This window comes from Desmodus rotundus, chromosome 8 (genome assembly GCF_022682495.2).
Source record: "Desmodus rotundus isolate HL8 chromosome 8, HLdesRot8A.1, whole genome shotgun sequence".
NCBI classification, from domain to species: domain Eukaryota; kingdom Metazoa; phylum Chordata; class Mammalia; order Chiroptera; family Phyllostomidae; genus Desmodus; species Desmodus rotundus.
Genome location: NC_071394.1, coordinates 80,836,665 through 80,857,577, shown reverse-complemented (window position 1 = coordinate 80,857,577; position 20,913 = coordinate 80,836,665). Strand labels below are relative to the sequence as shown.

General features: G+C 39.7%; 1 protein-coding gene across 12 annotated transcripts in view; it reads right to left on the bottom strand.

Moving 5' to 3' along the window:
• Positions 1–20,913, bottom strand: part of CADPS (calcium dependent secretion activator) — a 494,727-nt gene that overhangs the window by 348,400 nt on the left and 125,414 nt on the right. For all 12 annotated transcript variants that reach the window (XM_053929773.2, XM_053929767.1, XM_071222267.1 and 9 more), the window contains exons 2-3: positions 19,658–19,771; positions 8,947–9,279 (exon numbers count right to left, since the gene is read on the bottom strand). In XM_053929773.2, coding sequence (XP_053785748.1) covers positions 8,947–9,279; positions 19,658–19,771 — 447 coding nt within the window. The remainder of the gene's footprint in view (positions 1–8,946; positions 9,280–19,657; positions 19,772–20,913) is intronic.

Sequence of the window (20,913 nt, the reverse complement as noted above, 5' to 3'; positions counted from 1 at the left end):
ACCAGAACTGACAGAGAATCGAACAGCAAGGAAGTCCCACACCAAGTAGATAAAAAAGAAACATACATCCAGACCAGTAGGAGGGGCAGAGATGGGCACCTGGGTGGAGAGGGCTCGAGTTGCTGTGGCAGGACTGAGACTGGTGGAGTGTGGGACGAACAGGGCGGGCAGTCTGACCACTAGCAGACCCTGCGGCCCCACATTCGCGAACAGATAAATCGAGAGGGCCAGACTCAGAGTGGCAGAGAACAGGGCAGGCAGAGTGGTGGGTAGCACCCCACGGACCCACAGTCGCACACAGATAAACCAGGACAAATGGCGGGGAGTGAAGCAGACTGTATAACCCAGGGCTCCAGCATGGGGAAATAAAGCCTCAAACCTCTGATTGAAAACGCCTGTGGGGGTTGGGGTGGCAGCAGGAGAGACTCCCAGCCTCACAGGAGAGGTCGTTGGAAAGACCCACAGGGGCCTAGCCTGTGCACAAGCCCACCCACTCGGGAACCAGCACCAGAGGGGCCCAATTTGGTTCTGGGTAGTGGAGGGAGTGACTGAGATCCAACAGAGTGAACCGGGCACCATTGCTCCCCCTTGGCCCCTCCCCCACGTACAGTGTCACAGCACAGTGACCAGCCTTACCCCGCCCCAGGAAACACCTAATGCTCCGACCCTTTAAGTAACAGCCGCACCAAGACAAAAAAAAAAAAAAAAAAAAAAAGGCCCAAATGACAGAACACTTCAAAGCTCCAGAAAAAATACAACTAAGCAAGGAAGAGATAGCCAACCTATCGGATGCACAGTTCAAGACACTAGTTATTAAGACACTCACAGAATTGGTTGAATTTGGTCGAAAACTAGATGAAAAAATGAAGGCTATGCTAAGAGAAACAAAGGAAAATGTACAGGGAACCAATAGTGATGCCAAGGAAACTGGGACTCAAATCAATGGTGTGGACCAGAAGGAAGAAAGAAACATCCAACCAGAAAACAATGAAGAAATAAGAATTTAGAAAAATGAGGAGAGGCTTAGGAACCTCCAGGACATCTTGAAATGTTCCAACATCCGAATTATAGGGGTGCCAGAAGGAGAAGAGGAAGAACAAAAAATGGAAAACTTATTTGAAGAAATCATGAAGGAGAACTTCCCTAATCTGGCAAAGGAAATAGACTTGCAGGAAGTCCAGGAAGCTCAGAGAGTCCCAAAGAAGCTGGACCCAAGGAGGAACACACCAAGGCACATCATAATTACATTACCCAAGATGAAACAGGAGAGAATCTTAGAAGCAGCAAGAGAAAAGAACACAGTTACCTACAAAGGGGTTCCCATAAGACTGTCAGCTGATTTCTCAAAAGAGACCTTACAGGCAAGAAGGGACTGGCAAGAAGTATTCCAAATCATGAAAGGCAAGGGCCTACATCCAAGATTACTGTATCCAGCAAAGCTGTCATTTAGAATGGAAGGGCAGATAAAGTGCTTCTCAGATAAGGTCAAGTTAAAGAAGTTCATCATCACCAAGCCCTTATTATATGAAATGTTAAAGGGAGTTACCTAAGAAAAAGATGATGAAAAATATGAACAGTAAAAATGACAGCAAACTCACAGTTATTAACAACCACACCTAAAACCAAAACAAAAGCAAACTAAGCAAACAACTAGAACAGGAACAGAACCACAGAAATGGAGACCACATGGAGGGTTATCAACAGGGGAGTGGGAAGAGGAGAGAGGGGGGAAAGGTACAGAGAATAAGTAGCATAAATGGTAGGTAGAAAATAGACAGGGGGAGGGTAAGAATAGTATAGGAAATGTAGAAGCCAAAGAACTTATAAGTATGACCCATGGACATGAACTATAGGGGGGGAATATGGGAGGGCGGGGGTGGGCAGGATGGAGTTGAGTGAAGGGGTGGAAATGGGACAACTGTAATAGCATAATCAATAAATATATCAAAAAATAAAGTAATTACTGATAGAAGGGAAAAAAAAGAATGACTGAATAATTGGAATTAAGCAGAGAGTAGGCAGCAGCAAATACTTGGTACAACTGGGCATGAAATTAACTCCAGTTTTGGAGGCCACTAAAAGGAAAGGGGAGAGACAGTGCTTTGGATTTTTAAAATCTTAAAAGTATATATCATCATCATCATCATCACCATCATCATCATTTGCTTTGCATTTTATGACAATAGCAAGAAGGTCTTAGTCTCATTTCTCAGGTAATTCAACCTATTTTCAAAGAGTTATCCTACTCTTTTTGAGTTAGGTGTAGAATTCAATTCAAATGCCCAAATAGCGACATAATTAACAGCTTCCTCCTAGAGTCTAGGAAGATAAGAACACTGATTTCGTAATGAGTTTCCAGTTATTTTACATTAATTATTATGTTGAGTATAAGCAATCTCTTCTATGAATAGGACAATGCATTCTCAAATAAGCCAAATAGACTTGAAAAACTCCCACATGCAAATATGGAGACATTTGTTAAATGTCCTCACTTTTTTTAAAGTTTTGATAGACTCAGTTCATGTTATTACAATAGACAACCAGTATATAACTGACACAACTGCTCTTTGATAAACATCATTTTTCATTTGAGATAAAAACTGCAGTGACTGCAAGATCCTTACAGAGATCATGAGAACCTTTAGAAGCAGCACCAGAAATCAGATGACAGCTTCCCCTAGGATGTGATATGCCTAAGAACATGTGTACATTTCTGGTTTTGGAAGCACCCAGGAATTGCTTTGTTTCATAAGAAGGTCCAGAAAATACAAAACAAAACAGAACAAAAATTAAGCAGGGTAAGAATGAAAGCCATGTGATTTTCCTTTCTACATGTATATGGCTTTGCTCCTCTGTGTTAATAGAGTTCTGCAGAGCTCAGTGAAGTCTATAGAAAGCGAGTGAACAAATCTATAATTTCTGAAAGCTGATGGCAGGGCATGATAAGTGCCCTGGTCAGTTTGGGGCTATTTGCAGGGGTGACGTCTGAGGGCTCACCGGCCTCAGTATGCCAGAGCACCGGTCACCCAGCCGTGCCTCCCACATCACTGGTCGTGTGGATGACAGATGAGGGCAGTCTGATGAAGAGCTCCCATCTTTCTGGTGGTTTGGCTTTAATTAATTTTTAAAAAACTAAACTAATACTTCAGATCTGTGATTTTATATACATTACTTCTAAAGATAAAGATAGGCTTAAAAAGTGAGTTAATTGGCTTAATTAGAAATATTAAATAAGTAATCATACAGGTAGTACTTGGAAGTGGCAAAATCATGAAGGTGGTATATTAATGACTGAAGTCTAGAAAACAATACAGAAGATAATTTTCTTCTTATCCCATTGTTTTGATAGCTTATTTGCTGAGATTTTTGCTATTTGCTTCCATTTACAAAATACCTATATAGTTGAGACAAAAATTTGAAAACACAGAGCAGCACAAATGAAAACAATAGAAATCGACCCTAATAATACCCCTAAAGACAAGCTCATTTAAGATTTGATTTTAACCCATTCAGTACTTTTGCCATATAAATAAAATCATGTGTTCATACTCTGTTTCATAGCCTGATTTTCCATTTAACAATAACTAATGAACGTTTTCCCATGTGATAAACTTTCTTCTTTAACAACTACTTTATTGGTTGAAGAGCATTCTTTTATATGGTTAAATCAAAATCTAATTAATCTCCTACTGTTGGAAATTAAAGTTGCTTCCACTTTTTCACTGCCATATAAAATGCTGCAATGACATCTTTGGACTTAACACTCTTGTACACATCTTATTACATTTAATAAGATGTGTACAAGATAAGTACACATCTAATGTTTACATTTACTTATAACAAATTCCTAGAGTTAGAGCTGCTAGGTCAACAGGTTTGACCTTTATAAAAGTGTTTTGCTGAAAATAAACAGATTACTGTACAGGAAGGTTAAAATAATAAATTATTCCAACAGTGACTTATGAGAATACACATTTCTACAACAATCATAATGTATTATCATTACCAATGTTCTTTTTTAAAAATATTTTTTATTGTTTGACAATATACTTATATAATGCAGATTACTAGTCCTAGAACATAAAATTAATCATATATTTAGAATTCATTTACATTTTTCTTTTTAAAAAGATTTTTGTGTTATTTTATTCTATTTTATCTTTTTAACTATATTTTATTGATTATGCTATTATAGTTGTCCCATTTCCCCCCTTTATTCCACTCTGCTATTCATACCCCCTCCCACATGCATTTCCCCTCTTTAGTTCATGTCTATGGGTCGTACATATAAGTTCTTTAGCATCTACGTTTCCTATACTGTTCTTAACCTCCCCCTTGTCCATTTTCCTCTTACCATTTATGCTACTTATCCTCTGTACCTTTTCCCCCTCTCTCCCCATCAAGCTCCCCCATTGATAACCCTTCATGTGATCTCCATTTCTGTGATTCTGTTCCTGTTCTAGTTGTTTGCTTAGTTTGTTATTGTTTTTATTTTTTTTAGGTTTGTTTGTTAATAGCTATGAGTTTGTTGTCATTTTACTTTCATATTTTTATCATCTTTTTCTTAGATAAATCCCTTTAACATTTCATATAATAAGGGCTTGGTGATGATGAACTCCTTTAACTTGACCTTATCTGAGAAGTACTTTATCTACCCTTCTATTCTAAATGAAAGCTTTGTTAGATAGAGTAATCTTGGATGTGGGTCCTTGCCTTTCATGACTTGGAATGCTTCTTTCCAGCCCCTTCTTGCCTGCAAGGTTTCTTTTGAGAAATCAGCTGACAGTTTTATGGGAACTCCTTTGGAGGTAACTGTCTCCTTTTCTCTTGTTGCTTTTAAGATTCTCTCCTTCTGTCTAATCTTGGGTAATGTAATTATGATGTGCCTTGGTGTGTGCTTCCTTGTGTCCAACTTCTTTGGGACTCTCTGAGCTTCCTGGACTTCCTGGAAGTCTATTTCCTTTGCCAGATTAGAGAAATTCTCCCTCATTATTTTTTCAAATAAGTTTTCAATTTCTTGCTCTTCCTCTTCTCCTTCTGGTACCCCTGTGATTTGGATGTTAGAATGTTTAAAGATGTCCTGGAGATCCCTAAGCCTTTCCTCATTTTTTTGAATTCTTGTTTCTTCATTCTGTTCCGGTTGAATGTTTATTTCTTCCTTCTGCTCCAAACTGTTGATTTGAGTCCCAGTTTCCTCCCTGTCACTGTTTGTTCCCTGTTTATTTTATTTTATTTCACTTTTCCTAGCCTTCACTTTTCCCTCTAATTTGTGACCATATTCAACCAATTCTGAGCATACTGATTACCAGTGTTTTGAGCTGTGCATCTGATAGGTTGGCTGTCTCTTTGTCGCTTAGTTGTATTTTTTCTGGAGCTTTGATCTGTTCTTTCATTTGAGCCTTTTCTTTTTTTTTTTTTTTTTTTTTGGTCTGGGAATGCCTGTTACATAGTAATGGGTGGAGCTTAGGTGTTCACCAGGGTGGGGCAACCCACATTGTTGTGTAGTGATGCTGTAAGTGGGGAAAGGGTCCAAGAAGGAACAGTGGCACTTGCTCTGCTTTCTGCCAGTTTTCCGTCACTTCCCCACTACCCACAATCAAATTGGGCCCCTCTGGTGCTAATTCCTGAGTGGGTGGTTTTGTGTATGTTCTAGGACCCTGTGGGTCTCTCCAATGAGCTCTCCTGTGAGGATGGGAGTTTCTCCTGCCACCTCAACCCCCACAGGTGTTTTCAGTCAGAGGCTTTGAGGCTTTATTTCCCAGTACTGGAGCCCTGGGTTGTGTAGTCTGTCTTGCTCCCCAATTGTTCCTCCTGGATTATCTACATGCAAATGTGGGGCTGTGGTCTGGATGAACGTTTCTTCTTTAACTCCTTGGTTGTTGGACCTCCATACAGTTCAATTTTCTGTCAATTCTGGTTGTTTTGTGTTTTTAAATTTGTTGTTGTACTTCTTTTGGTTGTGTGAAGAGGCACAGTGTGTCTACCTATGCCTCCATCTTGGCCGGAAATCCTCATTTATATTTTTTCTTTTGTGAGTTATTTGCATATGCTCTTTGCCTCAATTTCTATTGATGTGAAGCCCTAAAGTAATGATAATCAGACTTAAGTGTGAGAACAGAATATAATACTAAATGCCTTGAGTATTCATATCTCAAGAAGTACTGTACATTTCTTATAACTCTCTTTTAGCTAAGTAGACAATTATTATTCTTGGGAGAGGGAACATTACTTTATTATTATTGTATTATTTCTAATACATGGACAATATGAGTCAAATTAATTCATTTTTTAAGGGGAAACCAGTAAACTATGGTCTGACCATGTAGCCCTATTCAACAACTTCAAAAACACTGAGATAAAAAATGGCATAGCAATGGATTCATTCCAATGATGCTGCTTTTGAGCAAGAACAAAAGATACACATAATAAACTGTTGCAATAAGAAGAAAAGTTAATCCCTAGGTTAACTATTTTTGCCTATTATCTTTAGGAACACTTGACTATCTTTGTAGTTTTGAATCTTATTTACTACCCACATGGGTGATCCCCAATCTTCATGAAGCTCTGACAACCCACCTTCTTATGGTGGAGAAGGTGGTGGTGGGGTTAATGGGGTTGGCGGTCATGGTAAATGGGAATAACGCCTGCCTACCCCATTCTCAAAGTGCCACAAGGGATGCAGTAATATTTTAAATAAAAAGATCAATTAACTTTAATTTTATAATGAGGTTTATTGGAATACTTCAAAATACTTCTTAACCCATCAAAGAAACCCTCTACCTTTGGATTGGTGTTCAGTGTTCTGAATTGAAGTGGCTGAGAAGAAAGTAGGATGTCAGAAATATCTTTAAATATAATGTATATATTATGAAATACTAAATAGATTCCTACTTACTAAAATATTCAGAAAGTTCAGGGTAAGCCATGATGGTTGTCAATAGCAAGACCTTATTTACTAGTTAAAATAGCCTGTTCCTGTTCATTTATTAATTCAATAGGCAATTAGTGATCATTCACTATGTGCAAGAATTGTTTCATGCACTGGAAATATTAGCAAATAAGGCAAAGATGAATGAGGCTAAAATTCTGGTGAAGGATAATCAGGAAAAGGGAGACAGATAATAAACAGGTAAAAATGGATGATGAACAAGAAATGGAAAATAGTGGTAATGGTGGTGAATGGAAATAGAATACAGATATGGCATGGAGTCACGTCGTGAGGAGTGAGGCAAGGGAGAACTTTAGATGAGGTGGCATTGGACGACCTCTTGGAGAAGTTGGTATTTAAGCCATGCCAGTCACACAAAGATCTTGGCAAAAAGCACTGTAAACTGTGGGAAGAGCAAATGCAAAGGCCCAGAATGAATTTGATGTGCTGGGGAAATGGAAAGAATGCCAGCGAGTAAGCATGCAGAGAAAGTGGTGTGAGCTGGGCTGGTTCATGTACTGCCTCAGGCCTTTGTGAGGAGTTGAGGTATCTTCTAAGAGTGATAGGACACCACTGGAAGGACTGTCATGATCCAATTTATATTTTAAGAATATCACTCCAGCTGTATTTGGTGGGTACATTACCATAGGCAAGAGAGGAGGCAGTATTACCAGCTGGGTAGACACTGTGGTTATCCAGGTGAGAGATGTTGGTGCCTTGAACTAGGGGGTAGCCAGGGAAGTGAAAAGAAGTAAGCCTTAAAATCCTATAGTTCTTATATTAAACACTTGTGGCACTATTCTGATACTGCCTGTTGACTTTTTGCCTCTTCCTCTAGACTATAATATATTTTAACTGCTACCATTTATAAAGGGCCCCATGTTGTTCTAGGCTTTATGCACATTGAATCCTTATAACATTTTATCCCAAGCTCATGTGTGGAAGGTTAACTATCTCTCTAAGACCACAAAGTCAGTGTGGGTTCATATTAAGATTCACCTAGGTTTGTCTGATTCTGAGCAAGGCACAAATCTTAGCCAGTATCTTCATTGAAGACACTACAGTGTCTTCATTTAAACTATCTTAGGGGCAGAACTGGGGCAGTGGAACCAGGGTACAACTGAATTTCTCTAATGGTTCTTAGAAGGAGAAGGACAGCAAAAAAAAAACAGGAAGGAGGGCTCTTGTTTAAAGTGCAGATTCCTGGCCCCTAAGAAGGCAGGATCAGCATTTCTAGGGTTGAGGCTTGGAAATGTGCTTTTAACAAATGCTCCCAAGTGACAATGACTAAAATTTGCAGAGACGGCAAAGTATGCACTCAATAAATATTTGTAGCATGAATAAATAAATACAATGAAAAGCTTCACAGGAAATGAAGATCTAAGATACCTCATTTCCCCTACCTCCAATCCAGAGAAAACAGAAGACCATTTTGGGCTGGGCCCAAGCACAGCCTCAGCTAGCCCCTTCAGATTCACTCAGAAATTCAGATGTGGCTGATATGTGGGTATGGCATACTCAGGCCTTCTGGAAGCTTTTGATTTTAAATAATTACTCTTGATGAGCAGGTGCTAAGTCCAGTTGTCTCCCTAGCTGAGGAAGTATAAGCCCCTTAAGTGGCAAACACTATCTGTTTTAAAGGCAAAACAGTTTTTAAAAAAATCATTATTTTGATCTTTTTAGACTTTTTGACACATGGGAGCTAGGCTTTACTCACAGAGCTGATTTACTCTTACACAAAACAGCATAGAACCTAAGGCCTGTATTAGGGGATCACAAAAATGTTCTAATTTCTTTTAAAATCAGAAGAAAATCATTCTAGCCTGTTTTAGCCTGAATGATATTAAACTTTTACCAATGCAGTTGTAAAATATAATTTTTAATGTTTTTTTAAATCAAGAACAGGCCCAAGAAATTTTTTTACTTGTAAACTGGGATAATAGTAGTATCTAGGGCACAGAAGTCATAATGTGGCCTCGCTCACTCACCACTCTGGGCCCATGTGATAGTCAACTCACCTGGCAGGCATTGTACAAGAGCTGATGTTCAAACTTCTTGATCCCAAGAATGTTCTGGAACATCTCGTAGAGTTGCTCTTTGCTCAGAATCAGCTCAGAGGCTGCGCTGGCTGTCATCCGGGCCTGCTGCTTCCTGGGGTCCTCTTCTCCTCGGTAGATGGCATCAAACTTGGCCATCCAGGAGCTCAGCACTGTCTCCTTGCTAAGGCCATCGATCTCTGGCAGGCTGCGCACCCTTTTCTCAATGTGCTTCTTGAAGACCTCCCGCGAGTCATTGGCGGAGCAGCCCCCACTCTGCACCATGCGGGCCACGCGGTCGCTCTTCAGGAACACCTGAGCAAGAACAGGGCCAGGAAAGGCATGAGAAAGTCAGTCCTGCAGATAGCAGTTCTCAGGCGTCACAGGAAGGACAAGTGTGCTCACATCCTGTCCCACTGGCTCCCGCTCTGCCAACTCAGAGAAGTCACACAAGTTTGGTCTTTTTGTCTAAATCTGGAAAATGAGAATAACAATAATACTTACCAGGTTGTTGCAAGGATTAATGAGAAGTAATATCCTGAGAGGCAGCATAGGGTATATAGACTCTGGGCCCAGAATGCCTGGGTTCTTTCTCTGCCACTTAGGGGCTATGTTTCTTTTAGCAAGTTAATCTCTTTGTACCTCAGTTTTGTCACCTATAAACTGGAGATAATAGTAGTCTCTACATAACTGGTATTTTAAAATGAGGATAAAATGAATTAATATATGAAAAGCACTTTAAAAAGTATCTCATGTTAATGCCTTATGGGTTATGGTGATTATTATTATTATACATAATGCATATGGCCTGATGTCTGGCACTTGACACTTACAAGTTAACGACTATTTATATCTCATTCTATCCTCTCAATGATACTCACCACAAGTGAAATTGAACACGCATTAAGTAAATGTGTGTTTAACGTCTGTCTCCCTCTCTAAAATGTCAACTCCATGTAGGCAAGGACTGTGTCCTTGTTTCCCACAGTATCATCTGTCCCCAGAACACAGACAGCAACTTTGAGAGTAAGCGAACATAGAAAGTAGGCATTACATTCAGTCTATTTTGTAGACAGAAAACTAAGATTCCGGGGAGCGGAAGGAACTTGCTCTTGTTAACTCAAACTGGCTGACTATAAATGCATGGTCTTTTGATTGTACCCTGGTACTTCCTTCCCTCAGGGTCTCACCTGTGGGATGAGAACCTTTTCTACCTGGTGGAGAACTCTGGGTGGTCCACTGGTGCTGTCTGGGTCCTGGGACCAAGCCATCCATTAAGAATGGTTTGTAGTGGTGCCCACCATATGGAAGCCTACACAGCTACATGGTTTTGGGGTGTAATACAAGGTAGTGAAGCTGCTGCTTCATAGTCACAGAGAGGAAATATCTGACAACTTTGCTATGCATCTTGGCCACACTTCAGAAGGTACATAAATATCCTTCCAGAAGCAGAACAAATGTTCACTCCTCTGTCAGATTTCAGGAAATGCTCTTGTTGGCCAGCAAACACCATTGCTTGGGGTGTATTTCATCACCACCTGCTTCATCACAAAAGGCTTCCTTGATGGGAAGAGCTGTTAGTAAGGTGGCCTCCATTTATTGGGACTTAATGAACTCATTTACAAAGAAGGAGGGCTGAGGGTTAGCTTCCCAAGCTATAGGCCATGGCTCACTTGCCAGGGCCTGAGAACTGGTATTCAGTGAGACCTTAGAGTTTATTTAAAAATCAGTGTTACAATAAAATTTTCAAATGAATCCTCAGGCCTTATGAGTCTTAATGAGCTAAAGAATTCACCTGAAACTCTGTAATGCTTAATATAGATGCTTTCTCCATCTAACAGATTGTGTCTCAGTTTTAGTTTTAGACCTCAAAGAACTTAAAAGTTTTGAGGCAAATAGAGGAATTCTGTGGAGAGGCAGGAATTGTAAACCATGGTCCCTGGTCAGTTCTTGGATAAGTCACCTCCCCTCTCTGATTCTCCAGTTTCTAATTTGTACACTGAGGGTGTTGAACTATAAGGTTTTTGAGGTTGTCCTTCTAGCTGTAATATTTACAGTCTTCTTTATAATCCCATTCTTCTTTCTTCAGGCACTGAGATGGTGAAAGGCACTGTGCCAGGTGCCAGGGATACAATGGTGAGAAAAACAGATGCTGACCCAGCCTGCAAGTGTCCATGACATCATCTTAATAATCCCATCCAAATATCATTACAAGTTGGGATAAGTGCTATTGGGCAAAGTCCAGGGGTCCAGGGTGCCTAAAACCAGGAATCTGTTCTAATGTATAGCCAGGAAAGCCTTCCTAGAGGAAAACTCCTTGAAGTTGATATGTGATAGGTGAAGAGAGAGTATTTCAGAGACAGGGAACAGTATGTGTAAAGACCCTGAGTGTCTGCAGAAATAAGGAGAAGCCAGGGTGGCTGAGGCAGTAAAGGGTTGGGAATGACTGATGTAAGGTAGACAGGAAAGGGCCATGTGGCCAAGGGCATGGGAGGCCACACTGAATATTTTTGTCTTCATTTGAAGGGCTCTGGGAAGCCACTGAAGGTTTTAAGCTGTAACAACACAATCAAGTTCACATTCTCTGACTTTAATGTGGAAAACAGACCTCAAAGAGGCCAAGAGAATTGGCAGGAAGCCCTGCTGGAGGGTACTCATAGAACTATAGGTGGCTGAAGATGGAGGTGGGGACACAAAAGGGTTAGGGTTAATTCTTTGTTTTTTAGCTCTAATGAACATTAGAGGTGACTTGGAAACAATTAACAATGAAGTCACCCTCTTCTCCCCATCTGTTCATAGCAGTGTCCCATAAAACAGGGCCAGTTATAAACCCTTAGCACCATATTCTTGTTCCCATAAAGCCCTTCTGTAGCTGCCATTTGTCATCTGTCTTGGTGACTCTTTAGTTAATATCTAAGTCTCAGGAAGGCAGGAATTATAACTGTTTTTTCCTATTATTTGTTCAAGTGCCCAAGACAGTATCTGGCACCAGTGTAGTTGGTGCTACACTGAATGAGTGAATGAATAAGAACAAAACAGACTTCTGGAAGCAGAGACCCTACTGAGATTATATCTGGATGGGGGCAAGCCCAATATATGGTTCTCTCCAAACAACTGACTGAGGCTAGATATTCCTTGGCACCTGATAACGAGTGGTATGAAATGAAGATGTTGGCACAATGATCCCAGCTGGTGTCCATAACTGGCCGGTGACTCCTGTATCCTTTCATATCATCTGCACATATCATCTGCACATAGTCCCTTTCTTCATTTCTAGAGGCCACTCAATAAATATTTGTCACTTAACCTCTATCAACCCCGCTCTCCTTACTGTCACATGTGGTTAGTGCAGCAGCCAGCCTTCTTTGATAAGGATAAAACTGAAAGGACTTTGAAAAGTAGAGGGCTCCATCTGTCCAGAAGTAAGATATGATTGCCAGGCCTAGACAGGGGGGGAGATGAGTGAAATGTCAAGTGTGTGAGGAAGGAGGCTGAAGATTGAGGTGACAGCAAAGATGAAATGCCGAAAGGAGGCAAGACAGCCAGGGGAGAGGGGTGGCAGCAGCAAACTAATTTTCCAGGCACAAGGCACATTGTCTGTCTTGGCTTCTCAGTGTGTCAGAGGGAAGTGGGGTCTGGGCTAGCCTTGCCCTGCTGGGAATAAAGCCACCAAGGACCCATGTTCTTGTTTGTCTCTGAAACTACCCTTGCCACTCATTTGTACTGGGAGCTCTATCTGGCATTTTTTTTTCTGTTTTGTTTTTGGCTATTGTGAGAGACTTCAACGCCAGGCACAGTTCCATGTGGCACATCCATAAATCCTCCATACTCCTCTGCCAACTTCCAGATAGGTCACGATGGGAGATAGAAGATGAACAAATAAATATGGAATGGTAAAGGGCAGTCAACTCAGTGACTCGACCTCATCCATCAGTCTTTCCCTCCCTCACCAGAGCCAAGCAAGCTCAAGGTTATTTAGAAACACACAAGCACATCAGTACTTAACCATTGCACATGGCGCAGTGCAGGGTAGAGCCCGCCCAGTGCCACTTCCTTGCTGACAGGATGAGATACCAAGACAGATCATGTCCTGCTTGACAAAAATAAATATCAAAATAAATATCAAAATACCAAATACCAAATAAATACCAAAATAAATATCAAAAAAGACTTTGGTGTTAAGAATAATGAAAGTAAAAACAAAACAATCTGGTTGCTTCTAGTGAATGGCTGAATAACAAGAGGAGTAGGGTCTAGTGTCAGAGGACCTGAGTTCAAATCCTGCTAGCTTTGAAACCTGAGCAAGTGGCTTAATCTTTTTGGGCTTCAGTTTCCTCAACTCTGGAATGGGAATCATTAACTACCCTACCTTGTAGGATTTTGGGAAGGATTCAATGAGATAACATGTGTCAACTGGTGAGCATGGTGCCTGCTACGACATTGTAACAGAAATTAGTTATTATTTTTTAATAGATTACCATGCAGCCATAAAATAAGCACTTTTTCATTAGCATCAAAATATGTCCATGATCTGTTGTTAACCTGGAAACTTGCAATGGTAGGGGTAAGGTGGGGATAGAGGACTGGAACATGACTCTGGACTGAGAACATCATAGGTACTAGAACATTTTACTGATGAGGGTGTTATATGTGTGATTTTTGAAGAGGTAGGAATGAGATTGAAAACCACTCTGCTAGTAAAACAAGTGTGTTATTAATATTTTATAGTAATTTTCCATATTATTATGGAAATTAAATAGCGATCTGAAAAGATAAATAGTCCAATTTAATAGTGATTGTTTAGGATAATGGAATTACAGGTATTTTTCTAACCATTTCATTTAGATCTTTTCATATACTGTCTAGTTTTATAATTGTCATGCATTATTTTCATAATCACTTAAAACACCTCTTTATACATGGAAAAAATACAAAATTTATCTTTGTTGACGCAAGATGAATGTTAATTTCTAAAATAAAATGCACCTTTGGATCTTAAAAATCTTCCTCACCAAAAATTAAGGGATCCTGGGGCAAACCTCAGATGAACATCTGGGGCCAAGGCCTGAGGCAGGTAGTGGTAGGTTAGGAGCTAAAGCAGCCTCCCTTTCTTCTGTCTTGACTTTGCACCTTCATTACCCCAAGCCCAGACCCAGAAACTGGAGAGTGGTACTAGATTTGGGGTGAGCGTGTGTGTGTGTGTTTGTGTGTGTGTGTGTACAAATTAATCCTGACAACAATTATGCAAGAAAGGTCCTATTACAGATGTAAAAGCTGAGGCTCAGGCTTGGCTAGGGTCCAAAAGCCACTCTGCTGCCGACTTAGACTTCAGCCCCACATCTTTGGAACACTAAACTCATCCTCTTAACCTCTCTAACCTCTGCCTCCTCCTCCCTTGCCTGACTTTCCCCACAAGAACAAATGCCTCGGGAAAGGTCTATTTTAAGGCCACTGAGGACTTATAGCAGTTTTGCATATTGGAAAACACATGGGGGGACCTCCCAAAATATGGAATTATCTTCTGGAGGGTGGGCCCCTTATAGTACAGGATTTCCCTACTAGGTGAGTGTTCTAGGAACCCATCTGTATCAGTGTACTAGCTGGCGTTGTTGTAAGAGGCTGTGTTCGGCTTCAGTGAACTTTTTTTTGAGACCCTTTCAAAGCACTGCTCAGTTCATTATGGGTGATTAACAAGTACACCTGCCCACAGAGCCTTCAGTAGTATTTGACCATAAATGGGATGATCCCCATTCCCTTCCCTCCCTATCCACCCAATCTTGCTCTGAGCAACTTTCTTTTTTATTTTCCCAGATGAAAAACTCCTCAAAGTGAAATGTTTTGCCAATGTGGAAAAAGTGAAAAAAAATGGCAAAAGCACTAAAAGGCATCAAATTGATAAGTTCAAAGACCGTTTTTAGCAGTGGAAAAAATGTCTCCATAGGTGTATTGCATCAAATGGAGAGTACTTCGAAGGTGACTGAAGTTTAAACATGTAAGAATAAATACACAATTTTTAATAAATAAATTCCGTTTTTTTTGGGGGGGGGCACTGCTCATATGTAACTTCATTTTAGAAAAATAGCCAGGTGTCATCTGACTGCTACTTTTTTAGATTAAAAAAGTTCACCCATAAAGACTAAATAAAATATGTCATCCTGTATAGAGGACACCTGAGTTCTTTGCCTGCAAACAATTCCTCCCTTTCTGATAACAGCACCGTAGTCTGACAACCTCTTTGTCATTACACAAAGTTTCACTGGGACTGTCAATCATGGACCTTGTACTTCCTTAGCCAAATGGTGGGTTGGGGCCTGAGCTTGGCCAATCACATGTCCCGTTCTCAGGTTCAGATTCAGAGTGAGGTGTCACAAAGATGGAAAGGGGTTGGAGTAGGTTCATACCAATGATATGGTGTCCATTATAATTCTGCTACCTGGCTTTCTAAAGTCAGTCTGCTTTGGTTTCCATTTTTTCTTATGTTTGGTTATTTCTTTTAATAGCAAAACCAGCAATAATTATTATTGTTATTGTTGGTATTATTATTATTATTATGAAAGGCTTAATTTAACCATAATCAGTTTCTACTCCTAGCAACTGAAGAATTCTGCCTGATACAACATTCAGTGGTAGTTTGACAAAAACAACCAGGTCTTTGTTAGAGGAGATCAGCTAAAAACAAAATAAAACAAAACAGAACTCAGTCCAAGCAGTTTCACTGGCTGAAGCCCAGCTGTCAGCTGCAATGTTCTAAGGGCTTGCTTGTATGTCTCCACCCCATTCTACACTCTCACTTCCCACCACATACCCCCATGTTTCCTTTCAGGTGGGATATGAATGAGAAAGGTTTCAAAAAATTTTTCTACCCACCTCTTTTCTCTGATGCCAGGACCAGCATGTGAATGAGCCAAATGAAGCAGGGAGATGGGAAGGTGAAGGTGAGGATGGAAGGAGGGAGGACTTACGTTTTAGACATTTGTCTTAAAAGCACTAAGAGTTAGAAAAGATGTGGGGGCCCTGGAGGAACGGGTGGCTCTCTGATGTCAAGGACCATGGCGGTGCAAACAGGCTGGGGTTGCTGGGCCAGATCTCAGAGCACCCACCTCAGTGCCCAGCTCTCAATGCCCTAGAGATTAAAGGATTAGATTAAAGGAAGAGATTAAAGGATTACTCTGCTGCTCTGCTTGATTGGTTTTGACAGTCATGGCCACCAGGGTAGGATAAAGGAAACTGACATGCTCTCGAGAACCTTTGGGAACCTTGGCCTCCCTCTGTCCTGGCTCAGCTCATGTCCCAGGCCTCACCAGCTTGCTGTTCAATGGTGGCAGCTGGGTTCCAACTGGGTTGGATAGGCACAGATGGAAATTGTTCTTTACCCCTCTGGTGTATTGACAAACCATTATCGCCTTAGTAAGACAAGGCCAATACCTGAAACTTACTTTGACTTTGTCTAATGCAATAATCTTGGAACTTTTTGAGAAAATTTTTACTTCCCTTTAATGTCATTATCTTAGTAAATTGGAATGTGAAAGTGTGATATGGCAGGGAGGAGTGTGTGTGAGTGTGTGTGTTTAAGGGTGAGAGAGAAAGTTTAGAAAGAGTATATGTGGGTTTTTTTTTTTCTGAGGAGGATACATTCCCCATTCTTCTGGAAAAAATGACCCTAATTTCTTATTGGGAAAACATTGCATTTTCAATACATATGGCTGCAGTGGGACTGAGCCTGCACTTTGGCTCTAGAGGTGGTATGTGTCCTAGGCCTGATTCCCTAGTCTGTTTCACCCTCTTCTATTGTGATTGGCTTAAGAAAAGACACCTAACCCATGTCACTCCAACCAAGTCACCCCTGGGACTCTTGCTGGGACTCTCAGTAAAGAGCTGTTATCTTTGCTCTTGGAGCTGCATGAAAGGAACTGCCTGAGAATGAAGTCAATACAGACAAGAGCAAAGCCAAGGTATGTGGAGCAAGATATGCATCCTGCAGTCATCTTTGAATTCTCAGGATATAACCACAGCTCAAGTCAGGTCAACCCCTGGACTTTTAAATTGCTTGAGCAAATAAATCTCATTTTTGGCTTAAGCCAGTTTGAAGTAGCTGTGTGTCCATTGTCATCCAAAGACTCCTGACCAAAACAGGTACTGACAGAAAAATAATTGGATTCCAGATTAGGGTAGAGGAAGAGACACTAACTTCTTGATTACCGAACAGTAAAGGGAAAAGGGAAGGGTAATCAACTTGGGGCTTTTCCAGGTAAAGTGTTAATCCTGATCCCTTGACTGGGAACTTTGCTGCAGAGGATAAGGCTTTCCAGGAAATGTGAATCTCAAGACTTTCTAAACCTTTACTGATGACTATGGTAAATAATTAATACCCCACATTATTTCCTATTACCCAAATCTCAATATTAAATATGCAGTAATTTCTCAAAGCCTGTATTCTCATCAGACTAAGAATAAGTTCTTTCAAACAAACTGGCCAATATAGAAAAAAATATCAGGATCACTATAGATATAATGGTAATTGCCTGAGACTCATTAGCATGTTGATGACTACTAATTTTTAAATTCAATTAACTAGAAATGGCACAATTAATAGATAGAAATGGAACTTTTTAAAAATTTATGTCATTAATCAAATGAGTTTTCTAATTAAGATTAGCGTTCTCAAAATTTATAAACTGATAAATGACTTTAAACATGACCTATTGATAAGAGTCTGTCTGGACAGAATTGGCTTTCAGAACTTGAAAAAAGGGGACAGATAATTAATTTCATTCCCTGGCATTTTCGAGACAGAATCTTTTGTAAAATATATTCTGATTATTTATTGCCATACCATAACTATGATTCCAAATCTCATTTTCAGTTCCATTAAACTCAACCAAATAAAGCAATAAATTTGCCACTTATTGGCAATAATCAATACTGTTTGTAAAATGAAAGGAAAAAACTAAAATTTGACAAGTATAAAAATGAACCCAACTTGTACAATAGATTAGAATAGAAATTTCACTAAGGAAATGGCATGTAAAATGAGCCTGTGGCCAGACTCAGCAAACATCACAGAGACAAAGGCTGTTTACTATACAACTAATAGATAACATTTCCACAAGATCTAATTGTAATTTTGCTCCACTCTTCATGAAAGGAGGAGTCAAGTGCTTTAGCAAGTGGGAAGGAGAGTTTCACAAAATCAATGAACCAACATTGTTAAAGCATCTACTGAAGACTGGAGTGGAATTGGAAGCACTAATATATTTGTTCTGAAACAATTTGTTACCTAATAATTTTAAAAAGAAAGAAAAAAATGTGAAGTAATCCATGGAGAAAAAAATCAGGGTTTGTTGGATTTCCTTACACTTATTTTAGAGTTTATTGTTATTACTTTGAATTGCATATAACAAAACACTTTACGTGTTTCAGTGCTTAGGGGACGGTTTCAAATGCTTTTAATCTAGTCTTGACAATAGGTAAGACATTTGGGGCATAGGATTCCAAACACAGAGAATATTTGGATCATAAGAAAATAGTTTAATATGAAGTAAAATGTCTTTCAATGACCAAACGATCATTTTTGAAAATATGTATGTCAGTTAAACATTGCCACTAGGAAGGTCTGGCAAGTCTATATGCAGTTAATGGTGTACCAATGACCGCCAATATGTACATTATGTATGAATAATTACAAAATTTAAAATAAAATTGTATCTATTTAAGTTGTACATATGATTTTTTAGTTGTACAATGTGATGATTTTATATACATATATCGTGAAATGATTACCATGATGAAGCTAATTAACATATTCTCACCTCAGATAGTTAGCATTTTCTTTTTATTTAAGATCTACTCTCGTAGCAAATTTCAAGTGTTATTAACTACAGTCAGCATGCTGTTCACTAGATACTCAGGACTTATTCATCTTAAAACTGAAAGTCTGTACCCTTGACCAACATCTCCCCATTTCTCCCACCCCCTGTAACTCCTGAAAACCACCATTCTCAGGTTTACATGTAATAAATATCTAATGCTAAAAAACACTAGTAAAATTCTAAATTCTCTTTACTAATAAGCCACTGAGGTCTAAAGGTGAAAATTCCTTGTGATATATAATCAGGATACATTCTTCCACTTATAGATTTTCTCCTGAAAATAGTGCATTTTGGATGGTGTTCTAACTTGCAGAAAAGAACTCACAGCTCCATTTTAATAGAAAAAACAAGGGAGCTAGTGAAGGCACCATTGTTAGGATGTATTACCAACCTTCAGAAAGGTTGTAAGTGGTGGGAGAATGCTCCTGACTCACTTTAGGTCTCAGCTGTGGCATTTAAACAGTTGTGTGACCTTGAGTTACTGACCTAAACTCTCTGAGCCTCAGTCTCTTCATCAGGAAAATTGGAATAATATCAGAACCTAACTCCTAAGACCGCTATAAGGATTAAACAAGAAACTGCATGGAAAGCACTCAGCACACTTCCTGGTATAAAAATCAGTTGGTGAACAGTAACTCCTTTTATAGTTCTCCCCCAAATAAAGTTCTGTCATTTCCTAAAGTTGTAACCAGTCATCACCCATTTGCCTTAGGAGAAATGGTTCTGTATAAGGCCAAGGCTGCTGTTCCCACTGACCAATAGTTTAGAAACCCTGCGCCCGAGGCCTGAGGAGTCTTGGCACTCTTTTGAAAGGCCAGTCTTACCTCGTAGTAACTCTGGACAGCGTTCATGAAGGCTTCGTCAGCCACAATCTGGGTTTCCCCATTGAGGAAAGCCTGAAACCGGTCCTTGACTGTCTGCAGCTGCTGTTTGCTGATCTGTAAGAAACACAGGAAGAGACAGAAACAGTGAGGACTTGTTCCAGATGGGGATCATGGCACTTTAAGCTGAAGATGCCAGGCCTATTGGTGGACTGGAGCCAGCTTGTACAGGCATTTGTGAGTGAAATGTTAAGTCTGCAGGAATTTTGTGAGGCAGTTGTTAAACATAGCCATTTCTAAAAAAAATAAATTACAGTTAAATAAATTATATTAAAACAAAGTTAATACATATTCAACATTCATTGCTTTTTTATTATTTTATCACATTTTACTATTATCTGTACTCTTGGGATTATTTATATCTATTGTATTGTAGAAATGATACATAATGGGCTAGTGCCCTGCATCTCTTCCCAATTCTACATTCAGTTACAACTTATAGGAAGCTTGATATAAGCCAGGGTGAGAGTAGTTATACCATGGAAATGAGTAAATGTTACAAATCAAGGTTTTTAGCTTATTTGTTTCAGAGATGGTTGATACACACACCACTGCCCCTCAGGTGGTCTGAAATATTATCCTTTACAAAGCTATAGTAGTAAAAAAGTACAGTACTGGCATTAAAACGGACATGTAGACCAATGAAACCTAATCGAGAGCCCGGTGATAAATCTACACATAGATAGTCAACTAATATTTGACAAGGGAGCCAGGAATACTCAAGGGGTAAAGAATAGTCTCTTTAATAAATGATTTTGGAAAAACTGTATATTCACATGCAGAAGAAAGAAATTGGATCCCCATGTTACATACTCACAAAAAATAACTCAAAATGGATTAAAGACTTTTATGTAAGACCCCTCCAAACTATAAAACTACTAGAAGAAAACAGGAAAAAAGCTCCTCGACATTGCCTTGTCAAGTGGTTTTCTGACAAGAAGAGCACAAGGAACAAAAGGAAAAATAAACAAGTGGGACTACATTAATCTAAAAAGTGACAACATGAGAAGTGTGTCCAAGATGGTGGTATAGTGGATGCTGAGCTCACCCCCTCCTAAGAACACATCGAACATACACCTGTATTTAGAGCAATTACTCCTGGGGGATAACTATGAGCCAACTGAACAGCTTCTGTACAACAAGAAACAGCAAGGGGCTGCATGCAGAAGGTCAGAAAACCACGAGAACCCTCTGGGAGC